Source organism: Mastacembelus armatus, chromosome 13, assembly GCF_900324485.2.
Source record: "Mastacembelus armatus chromosome 13, fMasArm1.2, whole genome shotgun sequence".
NCBI classification, from domain to species: Eukaryota; Metazoa; Chordata; class Actinopteri; order Synbranchiformes; family Mastacembelidae; genus Mastacembelus; species Mastacembelus armatus.
In genome coordinates, this window is record NC_046645.1 from 25,688,465 (window position 1) to 25,705,635 (window position 17,171).

Genomic DNA, 17,171 nt, shown 5'->3' on the forward strand with positions numbered 1-17,171 from the left:
ATGTTCTCAGATCAGATCTGGGAACCCAGCAGCTTTGGAGGAAACTGTGCACAAATGTGTGTTTGTTGTCTGTCAGGGACAACAAACACACAAACATCTGATGGAAAACAGTTCTGGGATGTGGATGTGGATGAAAGTCTCAGACCGCTTTGCTTTTTGCACACTTTGTTTTATATTTAAATCTCTGATGTGCATTTAAATCTGAAACACACAAATATGCAGGTTTATCAAAGTGAAACTCAAATTATAATAAAATAATGACGTATTAACAACACCATTATGTTAAAAGGCTCTGACTGAAGATGACGTCCGTACGTTGGTCCACTTGAGTTTAGTCTCAGGTCAACAAACAAATAAGGTGAATCTACTGACAAAGCCCTGATCTTTAATGAGTTTCAGTGTGATGACAGTGACTGAAAGTATTCAAATGTCTAACAGTCTGTCCACACCTCAAACGCCCCTCAGTCTTGTCCTTTCTTCCTCTTTCCTTTCTTCTTCTGCGGCTCTTCCTCCTCTGCTGTTTTCCTCTTCTGCCTATTGTCCTCCACCTGCTCCATGGAGTCCCACACTTCATCCTCCTCCTCCTCCTCCTTCACCTCCTGAGTCGCACCCTCTCCCTGCACATCCCCCCCTCCGTCCTCCAGGTCCCGGCTGGCCAGCAGGACACAGTTGAGTCTGGACTTGAGGTAGACTCTGTGCTGCAGTTTGCGGTCCTCCAGGCTGTGGATGCGGAGGAAGCGGTCCAGGCCACAGGACGCCACCACCGGCTGAGAAGGATGACACTGCAGCGCCCGCACGCCCCCCGCCAGCCCTTTCAGACAGCCGCGGACCACACCTTTTCTCAGGTCCAGCAGGGCGATCTGGCCGTGGGTGTTTCCCACCACCACTGTGTTGCCGGCAGCGGGGAGAGACAGAGCGGTGAGAGGGTACTCGCTGTACTCGGCCTCCAGGACAGGACGTTTCTGGGGGGAGGACGGGTCAAAGACGTGGACCTGGTAGGGACAGAGAAAGATGTTAGAGCTGCAGGAAGTATGTTCGGACTGTAGAGGGCAGTCGGGGGGGGGGGGGGGGGGGGGGGGGTGTGTGTGTGTGTGTGTGTGTGTGTGTGTAATAATAATACTTTCTGTATTAACGCAGTAATTTAATGCATGACTTCATTAACTAGACATTAGGAGCCATTTTTACTCCCACTGCTCTCTGATCATCTGTGGCTATTTTTTGCTTTTTTTCTGTTTTTAGTGTTTTTATCTGGCGGTTTCTTTGTAGTTTTGTAGTCATTTGGTTGACTTTCCAAAACAGACCTCAACAGTCCCTGCACAATGTTTGTGTGTTGATGCTTCACGTATCTGACTCTGGTGTGAAATCAAATCAAATGTATGCAGATCCACATAAAAGATCAGTGAACAGAGAACAAAATGAACAGGCTTTGTACAGCTTCATACAGGAATGTGCAGATTCTCACACTTTGAAACTATAACAAATTAAATAAACATTTAACTTTATAGAAATCAGACGTTTCTGTTCTAGTATTTCGGTGTCAGCAGATTCCTCTGGGTGATGCTGTTGTTCTCTACAGAACGTCCCCTTAAACTGAGAAGCTCTTGAAGGCAAAGTTAAGTTTTTAAACCAGATAGTTCCCTCTCAGTTTCCTGTAAAGTCCACACTTTTTGAATGGACTCTGGCCCACCAGATCCGGAGCCCTTCTCTTGTTTTCCCACTTTAAGCAGAAGAGTGAGGACACACCTGATGGTAACCTGTGCAGGTGACCACTTTGTCTGAGTCCGGGATGAAGGCCATGTCTCTGACCCAGTGCGGCCGCCGTAGATCCAACCAATCGTCCCTCAGGTTTTTTGCGGTGAACACGGGTTCCTCGGGTCTCTCCAGGTCCCAGATCTTCAGTCCGTTCTCCTTCCCACCGGTAGCGACTTTGTGCTGGTGTACCGGGCTCTGCCGCATCCTGCACACGTTCTTCCCTGCGTCAAGTTCGATCACGGGATCGCTGCTGTCCTCCTTCCAGACCCGCAGCGTCCCGCACTCCCCGCAAGTTACCAGCGCGGATCCGCTGAGCACCGCCAGCCCGGTGAAGCAGCCCTCCGCGGGGTCTCCGCAGCACCGGGTCTCGGTGAAGGCGCCCTTCTCGGTGCTGAAGGTCTTCACGGTCCCGTCCACGGAGCCCACAAGCAGTTCGGTCTCCGCCGGGTCCCCCCAGCACAGCGCGCGGACCTCCTGGTCGCGGCTCAGGTGGCTCGTGTTGCAGAAGTTGAAGGCCTGTTTCCGGGACAGACTGACCCCCTTCAAGATTCCGGTCTCGGAGCCCAGCCACACGGAGCACAATTGGCTCCGGTCCCCCATCAGTACGGATTTAAACAGACCAAAAACCTGATATAAACTCAGTCTTAAGTGGCTCCGAGTCCTGGTCCGGGACACACGCGTTTCCTTCGTGGAGTGTGTCGCGTGTCAATGACGTCACTGTGAAGTCTAATTTTTTTCTTCTATATTTTATTGATGAAATTTTATAGAAAAAAAACCCTTTAAAGACTTTTAGTGTGTAATTTAAAATCCGTTTCACGGTGAAAGAAGGGTGGAAATAATATATATATAATATATATTATAATAATATATAATATATAATTCTTCTCATCATTATTTTTATCAGTAGTAGTCGAATAAATGTATATTTAATGTATATTTACAGGTGTGTAAACAATATTTATTAGGTTGGACATCAGCGTTAGCCATTGGAACATTTATTTAAGGATTAATACTTTCACAACTGTTCAATTAAGAACTTCAGCATTTACATCCCTGGCGTTTTGTACAAAAACAAACAATTGTTTGTACACTGGAATGTTCGTTAATAAAGTTTCATTTGAAAAGTGGATTTACGTCACTGCGGCTAGTGATGGCAAAATCGAAGCTTTATGAAGCACTGAACCACTTTGAGACAACTGCCCTGAAAACGACACACTGCTTCGAAGCATTTGATACAGTCAGAAGAGTGACATCTGCTGGCTGGCTTTGAGAACTGCATCTGAGCGGATGTCCTGACAAGGCCTCACTGCTTCAGGCTGTAATGGATCTCACATTCTATCTTTCTCTGAGGCTTTAATAGAAGTTATTTTGTCAAAGGTGTGTCATTGTTTTTGTCTTTGCATAATGCAATATTTAAAGATGTTTGTACAACAGGCAGCCTTGAGGCAAATATGCGTAATAGTAAAATTGTATTGGTAGTATTTTGATGCTTATGCTTATTTTTTATATTATAAATGGGGTATTTCAGTGACTTTGGCATTTGTGTGGGTTCAAAGATTTTATTTAGAAAAAGAATTATTTCTACAGTTTTAATCTAATTTAATGATCTAATTTAATGGTTTTAATCTGCTCCTTTTGTGGCTCACTATCTCTCCAGCTTTGGAGAAGACCTGCTTGCATGGCATGTGAAGGTATCTCGGCCATCCGAAAAAGATGGGGATACATAGCTGCACATGTAGCCCAGGAATTGAGTGGGTCTTCTTCTCTGGAATAGGTAGGGTTCAGACAGGTATCTCTGGATTTCCAGTTGCATCTGCTGTTGCACTATGTGATTTTTGAGTGGCACCTAAAATAAAAAGGAAGTCAGTAATTTTTTTTGCATAACAAAATGATACTTATGTTAATAATTCTAACCAACTCGGCTGTCCAAAAGATCCCACAGGCTGTCCTGAACTCCTGCCTCAGGCCCAGGTTCTTCCTCTGGTGCTGACTAATGAAGTGTATTACATTCATTCATAATCTATACCTGCTTATTATTTGAAGTTGATTACATTCAAATATAATTTGTGTGTACAACTATGTAAAAGACAATGGTAATAGTCTCCACCAGCAGTAGAAGCAGCACTTGACCTTTTTGGGGGTAATCAAATCAAAGTGCTCCCAGGCACATGATCATGCTGTTTTTGGCATTGGTTCTTCCTCCATGTCCCTTCCTCACTGCCACTCACTGGCTCACTCAGTCACTCACCTTTCACACACAGAATCTCACACAACTCTTTCAGTCCCTCAACTCATTCTCTGACTTACCTATCTATTACTAAACCTACTATGTTTCTATGTCTGTCTGGTGTTTGAATAAGTGTGGTGGTGGTGTGTGTATGTGTTATTCAGTGTTTGTAACTAAACTTAGTATACCTAAACCTAAATATATACCTAAACCTAAATGTAAACTAACACTCTCCCTGACTACAATTCAAATGGCAATAATAATGTCTCTATCAATCTCCTAATCTCAAAAAACCCACGGTTTGAGCAGTGACTCAGACCTTTTAAAGCCTTGACATATTGAAAATCTCAGCTCCTTCTAAATAGCCGCGAAGCAACTCGGAACGTCATGTGATGTAAGGAGGCCTCGCTCGCATCGGTCACGTGATTTTGGGCATGTTGAAATCGAAACGTTGCTTAGCGACACTTCCGGTTCAAAAGATCGATACTGTGTCGAGCAGACGGGCTCGAGCGTCCCATCTCTAACTGTGGTAGGAACGCATGCGCATGCGTATGTGCATGTGAAGACAGTGACGCCATTTTGGATCTGTTGCTAACGTTAGCTAACCGCAGCGGAACAACGCAGTGTTACTTTGCGTTTCTGTTTCCGCAATAACGAACAAAGCAGTGAGAACGGAAAAGGCAGCGTGAACGGAAAGTGGTTCCGGTGTTCATACCCGAGTTCGAGTCCGTCTTTGTCCGAGGATGGACGGAGAAGAGGAGGAATTCATGTCCGTGGGCCGCTCCGGTAATACCCGCTGTGCTTTGTTTGCTGTTTGATGGTTCACTTTACTCACCGTCACTGGGACCCGATTAAATTAAATTAACGAGCAGAATTTACCGAATTTATTTAGTCTCCTAACTGTGCGGGTTTTGTAACAGAAGCGGGATTCTGGTTCGGTACGAGTGTTAATTCGTAACAACCAAGACATTAGTCCGTTTTAGGAGCTTCACAGCTTTTTTTAGTCCCATTCATCCACTAAAGTCTTTATTAATAAGGGGTTGGTTTATTTTCAGGATGGGTCCCAATCCGAGTCGAACCCGGCAGTAAGTTATCGATTAGCCTCGTGCTAATGTGAATAATAACCAATAAAACTTAATGAATCGTTGACCATGTGTGATTTTACTGAAGGGACGCTGTGCCGAATTACTAAGGAGGTCCTCTAGTTTACTCTGCTCTGTGGTTTATGTACCCATAACCTTTAAAGTGCTTGGCATTTGACAAAGAGGTTGTATTTTTGTTTGTAAAGTAGATTTTCTTCCTGATTAGTGACCTGTTCAGGTGAGCACTTTGACACAGCTAAAGGCCCAGTTTGACTGCAACAGGTTCATGTTCCTACGGCTCCTAGCTTCTTCAGATGGTAATGATGATTGATGACTGTCTTCAGCTGTAGACAACATTACAGTCAGCTTTGAATCTGCTGCTTGTGTGCCGACGCTAGTTCTTGTCTGAGGAAAATACATGAACCACAGCTCGTCTTGAAACTGAAAGTCAGTGGCCTCTGACTTAACACCATGTGGAGTTGAGGTTTATTCAGAGTTTGTTGGTTGTTACTAAAAACTTAAAAACGAAACCCATGCCACTATTGGCTTATTAATAACAAATTACCCAAGTTTTGAATGGAGTTTGGTGTACAGGCTGTACAAGAACCTGCAATTTTTCTGTTTTAAGAGAATCTTCCCACTAAAAGCATCACAGTGCAGATATACCTGTTGATGACACATCCAGGTGAGTATATTGTAAGAGTCCAAGATGAAAACCATGCCTCAGACCCAGTTCAACTGGTAGGACTGACAGCTTTCTGCTGTCTCCAGGTCCTCTATTCTCAGCCCTTGTCTTTCCACTTTGGAGGTTAAACCAACCTGTCTGTTTCCACCTACAGACCTTTGCAGAAACATGCTGCCATTTCAAAAACACTTATTTTACACTTCCTGCTGCTTTTCCATCTTAAAGACACATTTTTCATCCCCTAAATCGCTGCAGTTGTTTGTCTAAAATCAGCAACGGATCCAGTGTGATGATGTTAAAATGTGTGTTTCTGACATGTCCTTGTCCTGCAGACGATGGAGGCGGCACTCCAGTTCAGGATGAACACCCGGCGTCTGATGCAGAGGAGATGAAGAGCGACAGACATCAGTCAGAGGTCAGATATCAGGGGTTTTTTGTTGCTGCTTTGATGGTTGGTCTGCTGGGCTTTATTGTCTCAGCAGGAGATATTCACATAGCATTTAACGAATTCCTTGCACAAAATTATTTGTTACCATGCTCCATTCCAATATAGTAAAAAGAGAAGGTAATAAAATCTCTTATCTTATACAATAATAATAATAATAGACACTACGTATCTACTTAAATTATGAATATTAGTGAATATAAAGATTGAACACGTTAAAATTATGTACAGCATCAATCATTCGACAGGTTGATTCTCAGAGCTGATCAGACTGGCACTGGCTTTTGGAGTCAAACCCATATTTGATAAATATTTTGTGTAAAGTTAGAAAGTTAAAGTGAAGACATCCCGGTTTTCTGTCTTCAGTCTGACTGTTAACTCATTCAGGTCCTAGTGTTTTTGTCTCTGTTTCATCAGGACGACGGCAGTAATGATGAGGACACTGTCCATGCCATGGAGACCAGCGGGGCAGCCAGTGGCTCTGACCATGAGTACCATGACTCGGAGGCCGAGGGCCACGATGATAATGACAAAAGCGACTCAGAAGTGGAGGCTCCGCATCCTGCCGACAGCGACGACAATTCTCCGGTGAAACGCAGAATGAGCGGCTCAGACAATGAGTCGTTGTCACCAGTTAAACATGGAGCCTCAGACAACGAGGAGGGGGATGGATCATCTCCCCACAAACGCAGGAGGAGCAGCTCGGACATGGAGGAGGTGGAGGTCCGGCCAAAAGCGGCCGCAGACAGCGACTCAGAGGATGAGAACACCAAACCTGTGGCGTCCCCCAACCGCCAGTCCAACTCCAACAGTGACTCTGATGCAGAGACTCCCACCAGACGCAAGGCAGCACAGATGGACTCTGAGGAGGAGGAAGAGAAACAGCCACAGGAGGGAGGAGGGGGGAAATGGAAGGCTGTGATGCAGTCTGACAGTGAGGAGGAGGAGGGAGGAAGGACGAAGGCTGCAGCAGGAAGTGACAGAGAGCAGCCAGAGGAGGAGAAGGAGCAGAGAGACGACAGCAACGATGAGGACGAGAAGCCAGGTAAACACCTGTAGTTAAATAATGAGCTGTGTGTGTGAAATGAGGTGAATTGTTGTGGACCTGGCTGAACAGTTTCTCTACAGCAGAGAGGGAAGGATGAAGCTACCGATGGTTCTTCTGTTACTTTAAACAGCTGACTGTCATATGACGCATCTACACTTTCAGTAACTTCCATGTTACACTGAGTTTAAACAGAGGCTGGAACCTGCTGCTGAGAGGAGCAGCTGGCTCCAGGGTCTGAACCCTGGTGGACCTGGAGCCTTCTGTGTGGAGTCTGCATGTTGTCCCCATGTCTGTGTGGGTTTTCTCCTCCCACAGTCCAAACAAGTGCAGGTTAGGATTAGGGTCTGAACCCAGGTGGACCCACGGCCTTTTTGTGTGGAGTCTGCATGTTGTCCCCGTGTCTGTGTGGGTTTTCTCCTCCCACAGTCCAAACACATGCAGGTTAGGATTAGGGTCTGAACCCAGGTGGACCTGGGCCTTTTTGTGTGGAGTCTGCATGTTGTCTGTGTGGGTTTTCTCCTCCCACAGTCCAAACACATGCAGGTTAGGATTAGGGTCTGAACCCAGGTGGACCTGGGCCTTTTTGTGTGGAGTCTGCATGTTGTCCCTGTCTGTGTGGGTTTTCTCCTCCCACAGTCCAAACACATGCAGGCTAGGTTGGTTGGTGACTTGTGGTGAATTGTGAGTGTCTCTCTGTCTCTGTGTGTGTCAGCCCTGTGGTTGGCTAATGATCTGTCCAGGGGGGACCTCTCACCCACTACATGCTGGGATGGGCTTCATTGCTGAAGAATGAGTTTGTGTTTCCTGTGTTTGTGTTGCAGTGAAGAGGAAGAAGGCCATCTTGTCAGACAGTGAGGATGAGGAGAAGGTAGACAAACCAGGTACAGGAACTGATGACTCCTTCCTGTTTATCTGACACATCTGCAGGAGACGGTGGGATCCACCATCAAACCAGCAGCACCCTAACATCTGTTGCGTTAAAGTCAAATGTTCAGTCATGCATCCAGCTGCTGTGTTGATGTGTCCAGAAACTAGAAAACAAACTCAGCTGCTCTGTGTGATGTTGCATTCTAACATGGCTGTGGTCCTCAGCAGTGAAGAGGAGTCGGGCTGTATCGGACGATGAGAACTCTGACAGCGATGGTGCATTAGGAGGCCCTGACAACAGTCTGGCTGCAAAATTGAGAGAGCTCGGCTCCGACAGCGAGAGCGAGGACGACAGAGTGAAGGCCGCGGCAGGGAAGAAGGATGAGAAGGCGCTGTTCGGCAGCGACAGCGACTCAGGAGATGACGAGGAGGAGTGAGTTCTCATGAAATATCCCTGTCATTTAAACCTCACTACAGACTCACTGTGCTGCTCAGACGATCAAATCTGGTGCAGATCCAAAAGTTTTCCAAAGATACCAAAGTCTTAGTATTTCAAAAAATCATGTGTCAATATTTCCATCTGATGGAGGACCAGCAGGAGTAACCACTACTGCTAGATTAGTTGATTTTCATGCACAAATGCCAAAATAAAAGCTTTGGAAAACTGTGGGAACGTTTTCTACAGCAAAAGTTCCACCAGACAGAAATGAGGCCCAACATTTTCAAACCTTAACATCAGATTCTTTCTCACAAAACAATTTTGAACAACTAGTCAATTAACTGATCGATCTTCAGGAAGTTAACCTGCGGCTCTTTTGATAATTGATTAATCATCAAAGTTATTTTTTTTCCAAAGCCACAATTTTGTGTTTGTAGTTTGTTTAACAAACATCTGTTGGTTTTCTAGAAGCTGACTCAGCCGTTAGGTAACCTCACAGACATCCATTGGTTTTCTTTGTTCTGTTGCAAATTATTAAATTAATTTAGATTTTTCTGTAACTGGGTAATCATAGAATAATCCACAGTCACGTCTTTAACAAGAATAGTCTTTGGCTGAGCTCAGGCACGTGACCTCTGGTCTTATTTTGTTGAATAAAAAATTTTATTAGTGCTTTGTGGGGAGGAGACGATTTAGTCCCACACAGAAACTCAGTCCATTAATTAGTTGTCTGAGCGGAGAGCTGCTGCTGTGACCTTTGACCCATGTGTTTGCTGCAGGAAAATGATCGCAGACATCTTTGGAGAGTCTGGAGATGAGGAGGAGGAGGAGTTCACTGTGAGTAAACTCACTTTCTTTATCTTCATTCAAAAATTCAGTAACTACACTTGATTAGGTTAATGTCCCACCCTTCCTTGCAGCAGTTTTCATACCCTCCACCTGAACCAAAATAAATCTTTCCCACTGTATGTTAGTGATTTACGCAGTGTGGACAAAAGTGGGATTTTTATCTCTTTAAGTGTGCAAAAAGTGTCAGTGAAATGCCAAAATGAGTTTCCTCCTGCTGCAGGGCTTCAACCAGGAGGACCTGGAGGGGGAGTCGAAGGAGAAACAGCAGCAGCAGTTGGAAGAATCGGACTCTGATGAAGGAATCGACCGCAGTGGCCAAGAGTAAGCTGAAAGATTTGATGAGAATCTCTATGCTGCCCTGCTCTACTACCCCCCACTCTGTGTTGGCAAAATCTGCTCTGTCAATGAGCCCCCCCTGCCACCTGTCCAAGGTTAGAAGAAGCCAGTAGTGGTTTCCAACAGCAGCCATGGAGGAGCTCTCTGCAGCTCAAAGTGGGACACAGTGGCTGCCAGAGCCAAGAGGCGGTGTTCTTTAGCACAGAGTGGGACAAAGAAAGAGCAAATAGCAACACGATTAACTTTGAATCATCTTTATGAACAGTCAGAAAGTTGCTGAATCTGGGTTTTTCATTTAGCTCTTAGTCTTTCAAAGTTTCACTGAAAATAAACTGTGTTTGTGTTTAGCACCAGCTTCATGTCAGACTTCGACATGATGCTCGCTCGGAGGAAAGCCATGAACAGCAAGAAGAGGCGGCACCGTGATGGAGGGACGTTCATCAGCGACGCAGATGATGTGGTCAGCGCTATGATCACCAAGATGAATGAAGCTGCTGAGGTCTGCATATCAAAATAAAAGCTTCAATACTGACAGGGTTTGTAGGGGGTTTTTTTTCTGTACTGTGATCTTCGCTGACCCTTCTTTTTTGTTTGTTTGTTTTGCAGGAGGATCGAACTCTGAACAGTCAGAAGAAACCGGCACTGAAAAAGCTCACTCTGCTGCCACAAGTTGTCATGCACCTGAAGAAGTATGAGCTCTGTTTGTTCCTGCTTCTTTTGGTTTTAATGTCCCTAAACCTCATCACTCCATCATCAGTATGTCTTCAGGTTTCAGCTGGTCCTGAAGGCCTTGAAAAGTCTTAATTTTAAAAGTTTAATTTTGCTGAAACTCTGGTCTCACTGCTCAGACAAAAGGTACTTCATTTGTTTGTAACAGTATGAGTTTGTGCTAATTCCATATTTTATTTTTGTAATGAAAGGAGGAAAATAACTCCTGCAGAAAACAGACATGTAATAAGGAACTTTCCTCAGATGAAAATCCACTGTTTGTTTCATGAGCGTATTGATGCATGGACTCTTCACTTTCACTCCATTCACATAGTCCACCTAACGAGCCAGTTCAGGCTACAGGTGGAGGTAACCATCCTGGAGGATAAATTTGAAATCTCTAACCAGCTTCCCTTTAGACCAGGGGTCACCAAACCTGGTCCTCGATGCCCGATGTCCTGCATGTTTTCCAGATATCCCTGCCCTTCACATTTCTGATTACCTGGATCAAGGGTGTTCAGCCAACCAGAAACTGGAAGGGCAGAGATATTTGGAAAACTTAACAGGACAGTGGGCCTTGAGCACCAGGGTTGGTGACCCTTGCTTTAGACTGAAGAAGCTGCTCGAATAGATGAGTAGTGAAATGTTTTGTCTTAGTTACTAGAAGTCCAGTTGTCGTGACTCAGCTTCTAGAGAACATAGTAGAACAATAAAACTTTTTTAAATGGAAAGTTAGTGGATTTAAAGTCTTAATAAAATAAAGAACAGAGCAGTTCAATAACATCTGTCCACAGTTGAAACAGTAATTTGGTGAAAGTCTGAGGTGGTTTCTGTTCCTCAGGCAGGACCTTAAGGAGACGTTCATCGACAGCGGGGTGATGTCGGCCATTAAAGAGTGGATCAGTCCTCTTCCAGACAAGTCACTTCCTGCTCTCAGAATCAGGGAGGAGCTGCTCAGGATCCTGCAGGAGGTAAGTCCCTGAGGTGCAGGTGTGTGGGGGCGCTGTGTATCCGGCAGGTCTGGTCTCTGGGTTCAGCAGCTATTTCAGTTGTTTTGTCTCTCCTGCAGCTGCCCAGTGTCAGTCAGGAGACGCTGAAGCACAGTGGGATCGGCCGTGCCGTCATGTTCCTCTACAAACATCCCAAAGAGTCTCGATCCAACAAAGACCTCGCTCTCAAACTCATCAGTAAGGCTTCACAACGCATACAAACTGTAGCACTGGTTTTTTTTTTTCTACACACATACAGAAAAACAGTCTTAGTAATCGTATTTTCTTTATTCCAGTTCAAAATGTACAATTATTACAAATGCATGTAAGTCAGGATCTTTAATTCAATTCAATTTATTTGTATAGCGCCAAATCACAATACAAATCATCTCAAGGCACTTTACAAAAACTAAAACTAAAAACCCAACAATTCCCTTATGAGCAAGCACTTGGCGACAGTGGAGAGGAAAAAACTCCCTTTAACGGAAGAAAAAAAAAAAAAAAAAACCTCCAGCAGAACCGGGCTCAGTTTGGGCGGCCATCTGCCTCGACCGGTTGGGGTGAGTGGATAGAGCAGAGAGAAAAGAACAGCAACAATAAACAACAAATAGACACTGCAAGGTGGTGGGGCCAGTAACTGCACATCAGCGATATACAGCTCCGAGGGGGAGGGAGGGAGGGAGGGAGGGAGGGAGGGAGGGAGAGAGAGAGAGAGAGAGAGAGAGAGAGAGATTGCTTTAAGTGTTAGTTACGATGTCTGGAGAAAGACGTTAAAGCAGGTAATGAGCAGCAGAGATGATGCTATGACCTGATGTAAACTCTGACGAGTGCTGATCTCTGTCCTCTGTCCAGATGAGTGGTCCCGGCCCATCTTTGGTTTGACGTCCAACTATAAGGGAATGACACGAGAGGAACGGCAGCAGAGAGATCTGGACCAGCAGATGCCTCAGAGACGACGACTAAGGTGCAGAAAAAATTCAGAATCTCCCCCTGACAACATGACGACTTCAGTTGACCCTCTGCCTCTAACCAACCGTAGCCTGGAGACACCTGATTGTAGTTTGATAGAAATATGTTTTAGTCAGTGCAGTATTTCCAGTTCAACGACCTGAGCTGCTCAGAAATATGGGCCTGTGCTGTGTTTTCCTCGTGAGTTTGGGTTTGTCTGCTTTAGTTCATAAATCTGTTTCTTCCAAGAAGCTCCAACATTAAGACTGAACATTGGTGAATGGCAGCTGCTTGTTATTAACGGCAGCAACAGGTCAAGCAACTGACTCAGAATCTGAACAGGAGAGATTTGGTTTCACTGATCAGCAGCTGCAGTTTGTGACCACTGTACATTTTCACATCATAGCTCTCATTTTCAAATCTTAGTTTTTATTCACATTTAGTCTCATTTCCTCATGAGAATCAACTTAACAAGACGTTCTTAGTTTTTGACGACAAAATGACTCTTCCTGGAGGGAACGTGAAGCCAATCAGAGAGCAGAGTTTACAGTGTAAAAAAACAAAACTAACAAACACCAGCAGGGTCAGTCCCTGAAACTGATGTGTCAGATGAGTCTGTAGATGAACTAATGGAGTCGGACTGCTTTACAGAAACATTAAAGAACCAAGGTGCAATAAAAAGAAATGAGCTTTAACAACAGTTTAATTCAGTAAAATGCACCAGTGGGAGTGTGATACATCAGATTCAGCATGAAACATGTAGTGGCGCAGATTGTTAAATAAATAGCCAGTGGTCAGATTATAGAAAAACCTGGGCCCAGTTTGTTGTGACTGGTTCTGTGGGATTTTGTTCATTAGGAGGTGGAGAGGGGTAAAACATCTGCAGTAAAATACCCAGATGTTTTAGGTGAGGTCAGTGTGGCGGTGTTTGGCTTGTCGTCAGGTCACCGTAGTGCTTACGTGATGTTTCCCAGCTCTGCCTGTTTTCACCTGCAGGATCTTTGTCGTCTTCACTGCTTTGTCACGTCTTTCTCCTCATCCTTGTGTTGTGTTCTTCCTTCCAACATGTCATGTTTTCCTGCAACTGTTTTCTGCTGTCACCCCCCAGTCAACCTCAGAAGGTGGAGAGGGTGGAGGAACCTGACGTCTTCTCTCCACCCATCAGGTCCAGTTGAAAACTGCATGGCTGCCCTACTGGCAGTTTAACAGCAGTGTGTTTACATCACAGAAACCTAAACAAGGCTGCACCTGTGCTCTGTTGAGTCTGACGGGCAAGTTCAGACTCACCTGGTGTGTGTGCGTGCGTGTGCGTGTGCGTGTGTGTGTGTGTGTGTGTGAGACAGTCTCCTGTCAGTACATGATGCGCTGTCGGGTGCAGGACAGAATCTGGCTTCAGGACTCAGAGCAAAGCTCTGTTCACATTCACAAACCTGCTGCTCATCACTGACAGCTGTTTTAGCCTGTTACCACCACAGTAACTGTGCAGTGTGACGTTGCTGCCTGCTGAGTCTGGGCAGTGCTGTCCTTTAATCCAGTCATGGATCGTTGCATGAGCATCTTTCCTCAGTGAACCTGTGCTCTGTGTGTGCAGAGGCTAGCTGCTAAAAGGGGTCCAGTCTGGACTGCATGATAAGTGAAGCTGAGGTGAACAGTTAGTGTGCGTGGACCGACCACAGGTGCCGATGTTAGCAAACAGCTGCCAGAGTGACCGATTGGATGTGGACTCATTTTATCTGTGGCTGTGAGCTATGAACAGCGCGTGGAGCTAACGCCAGCTAATCCTCCCTAACAGCTAACACCAGCTAACATGTGGGTGCAGCTGTCAGGCAACGGAAAGAAATAAATTCCTGATCCACTGTTTGCTGACTGTGAAATGTGATGAAGGAAAAGGGAAAAAGTTCAGATTTGTGAGCTTGTTTACATCCATGGTTTCTGTGTTCACTGTCGCTGTTTGTTCACCCTCATATGAACCTGTGTGTGTGTGTGTGTATGTTACTGTGTGTGTCTGCAGCTCAGGGGGTCAAACGCCTCGAAGGGACCTGGAGAAACAGCTGACTGGGGAGGAAAAGTGAGTAACTATTGATGAACTTGTGGTTGTCCACAAGAGATGGTTGCATGTTGTCCAATAAGAGACATCATTTTCTGTGTCTTCCTTGTAACTGGACTCTCCTGCTCCCTGCAGAGCTTTGCGACCCGGTGACCCTGGGTTCTGCGCCCGGGCTCGGGTCCCCATGCCGTCCAACAAAGACTACGTGGTACGACCCAAGTGGAATGTAGAGGTGGACTCCAACAGGGTGAGTTCATCCATCCTACAATGATACACCGATTGAACCTGTGATGCATCAGTCTGTCCTTGATGAAAAGCTCAGACATCAGATCAAACAGATGATTCTCATGATGGCGGTTACCTCCTGTCAGCAGAGGTTCCAAGTCATTAGTTGAGCTGTGATTGGTCCTCTGTAGAGCGGCTTTAGGAAAGGCATCAGCCTGCTGGAGAAACACAAGCGCCGCTTTGCTGAGCAGAAGAAAATGCACCGTCCACAGGGAGCCGTCAAGATCAGCATAGAGGGAAACAGAATGCCCCTGTAGCTGCTGCTGTCGACCTGGGGGGGGGGCAGTAAGTCCTTCTGCATGGTGTGCAGTGGTGTCCACAGACAAGACATGACGCTGACTCACCTGTGACCTGACTCCTCACACACCTGGAGGAGGGGACACTTTTAACTGGTCCCTGGTCCCAGTGTAGGCCAGTCACAGATGTGGTGACATAAAAATTTAAGTTTTACGTCTTCAGATCCAGTCGTCAGTCCAGATTATACTGGATTTACCCTGTGATACACCTGAGTCCAGGTATTCCCACCACTGTTAACAGTATAAACATGATAAAAAGCAGAAAAGGGTGAAAGCAGGTCGTGGATCAGCCTGAATGCTGCGTGAACTCCCTGCATGGCTCTGAGCTTTGTGATGAAACAGGCGGTGGAAAATAGCAACCTGATTATTATTCCTTCCACTAACTGGGTTGTTTTTATAAAGAAATCGATTTTAACAAAACCTTTAACACACATTTATCCTGGTTCTGTCTCTATGTGAACATATGTACGAATATGTTGTTGTATATACATGAAACCAGCCGTGCAAGTTGGTGTGGTTCCCTCTGCTGGGATTGTAGTGATTTATTACTCCTGTGTTTTATTCCGTCTGTTCTGTGACGCAGGGTCCAGCAAAGAAGGGCATGTCCCGAGTCGACAAACAGATGCGTCGATTCGCTGACATCCGGCGCCTGACGAAGACGGGTCACGCTGTTAAAATCAGCGTGGAAGGAAACCGGATGCCGCTCTGATCATAACTCCCATAGGATTTATTCACTTTTTTAATGAGCACGTGTTCCTGTTGTTGTGTCCATCCCATGCATATCAGTGAGGCTGAGTTAACAGCCACAGATAAACAGCAGCATAAACTGTGGCATAACAATTAAACATCATTACCTTCATGAAGAAGGATTTATTGCAAATAAAACAATGACAATGAAAGATGTTTGCTGAATTTGATAATAGCAGCTCCTGTTTGTATTGAACCTGTGGACGTACAGACAGCTGTCATTGGATTGTTGTGATACTAAGGAAAACCTAAAAACAGCAGGATTTTGAAGGAAGTTCTGCAGCTATAGGAAGTCTTGTTTTTATTGTTTTTCTTAGTGGCTTTATGGACTTTTATTTGTGATACACGTCAGTAATAATGACATTAAAGAACCAAAATAATGTTTTCATTAGCTGCCTATTTTTAATGTGTGTCATGATGGGAGGATGCTTCATCAGGGCTGATGCAAGTTCAATGAACAAACTGTCCAGAATTGGGTTTAGACTGCATGTGAGAATGTTCAATTTTTCCTGTTAGTAAAATGATAAGGAGCAGGTCATCACAGTTTGAGGGAAAGTTTAGAGCAAAAGGGACGTCCACACTCACCAAACTACAGAAATCTGTTTTTCTTTAACAGCTCAGGGGCTTAGTGGCATAAAATCAGAATAAAAATCCCTCTGTGCAACTTGGAGTTAGATTATTTGCTCTTTCTCCTTAGAAAATACAGAATTTCAGCTGTAAATCCTAAATGATGTGTCTGAGCCTCTTCAGGATTTTATTATGAAGAAACCTGCATTTGGATTTTTAGGTTTGAGTTGATCTATAAAGAACATTAGTTCATATAGGAACAGTTTATATCCAACATTAACATGGGATTTTAAATGAGACTGAAAATAAGTGATGCCAAAAGTTAGTGTGTTAACTTCAGTCTCCAATGCTCCTCCCCTGGTTGGATGACACAATGCCCCCCCCACCAACAACACTGGAACAAGACCCCCAAGATCTCCATTTTGTGCCACTGCAGTCGTTTTCTGTCACTAATTAATTTTTCTATGTTTTTATTCTCCTTTGTCATTTGTTGTGCAGCGCTTTGTACTTTGAAAAGTGCTTTTTAATAAAGCTATTGTGTTATTTTCTCATTTCCATTGGTCTGTGTGACTTTCTGGGACATTGTGCAGGTGAACTCCAGTTCACGAATCCTCCCCAGACCTTTGCTCCTATTGGCTGGCCGCAGTTTAAAGGCAGAGGCTGTGGGTTCACTTAATATAATCTCCAGCAGCCACGATGCGCTCTGCAGCGCTTCAACCACCTGCACAGACCGTCTGCTGACTTTCTGTGGCCGCTTTCACACGAACATGCGTCTGTTTCTCCTCTGCCTTTGCACCTGGACTTTGATTCTTCATATCGCAGCTCAGCTGCAGCCTGACCGGGCGCAGGGAGCC

The 17,171-nt window shown here is 45.1% G+C and overlaps 2 protein-coding genes across 5 annotated transcripts; one reads left to right on the forward strand and one right to left on the reverse strand.

The window, feature by feature from the left end:
• Positions 1 to 148: 148 nt before the first annotated feature.
• On the reverse strand, positions 149 to 2,456 carry wdr74 (WD repeat domain 74). The gene is made up of 2 exons (XM_026329479.1): positions 1,744 to 2,456; positions 149 to 992 (listed from the first exon to the last, which is right to left on the reverse strand). Exons 1-2 carry the CDS (start codon positions 2,350 to 2,352, stop codon positions 462 to 464), a joined length of 1,140 nt encoding a protein of 379 aa, XP_026185264.1. The 5' UTR covers positions 2,353 to 2,456; the 3' UTR covers positions 149 to 461.
• Positions 2,457 to 4,504: 2,048 nt separating this feature from the next.
• Positions 4,505 to 16,868, forward strand: iws1 (interacts with SUPT6H, CTD assembly factor 1). Of its 4 annotated transcripts, none has more exons than XM_026291692.1 (16): positions 4,505 to 4,765; positions 6,079 to 6,161; positions 6,609 to 7,236; positions 8,061 to 8,120; positions 8,332 to 8,539; positions 9,325 to 9,382; positions 9,615 to 9,715; positions 10,079 to 10,229; positions 10,337 to 10,419; positions 11,280 to 11,409; positions 11,508 to 11,625; positions 12,280 to 12,391; positions 13,484 to 13,540; positions 14,387 to 14,443; positions 14,558 to 14,669; positions 15,587 to 16,868. In XM_026291692.1, exons 1-16 carry the CDS (start codon positions 4,723 to 4,725, stop codon positions 15,710 to 15,712), a joined length of 2,127 nt encoding a protein of 708 aa, XP_026147477.1. In that variant the 5' UTR covers positions 4,505 to 4,722; the 3' UTR covers positions 15,713 to 16,868. The 4 variants fall into 4 exon arrangements, with proteins under 4 accessions (XP_026147477.1, XP_026147493.1, XP_026147486.1 ...); XM_026291708.1 differs by having other exon boundaries at positions 10,085 to 10,229; XM_026291701.1 differs by having other exon boundaries at positions 8,335 to 8,539.
• Positions 16,869 to 17,171: the final 303 nt, after the last annotated feature.

Coding starts and splice junctions, on each gene's coding strand:
- iws1 (XM_026291692.1), top strand. CDS start 4,723: ATGGACGGAGAAGAGGAGGAATTCATGTCCGTGGGCCGCTCCG. Junction 9,383..9,614: donor AGGAGGAGGAGGAGTTCACT/GTGAGTAAACTC, acceptor CTCCTGCTGCAG/GGCTTCAACCAGGAGGACCT. Junction 12,392..13,483: donor CCTCAGAGACGACGACTAAG/GTGCAGAAAAAA, acceptor GTCACCCCCCAG/TCAACCTCAGAAGGTGGAGA.
- wdr74 (XM_026329479.1), bottom strand. CDS start 2,352: ATGGGGGACCGGAGCCAATTGTGCTCCGTGTGGCTGGGCTCCGAGACC. Junction 993..1,743: donor CCTGCACAGGTTACCATCAG/GTGTGTCCTCAC, acceptor TGTCCCTACCAG/GTCCACGTCTTTGACCCGTC.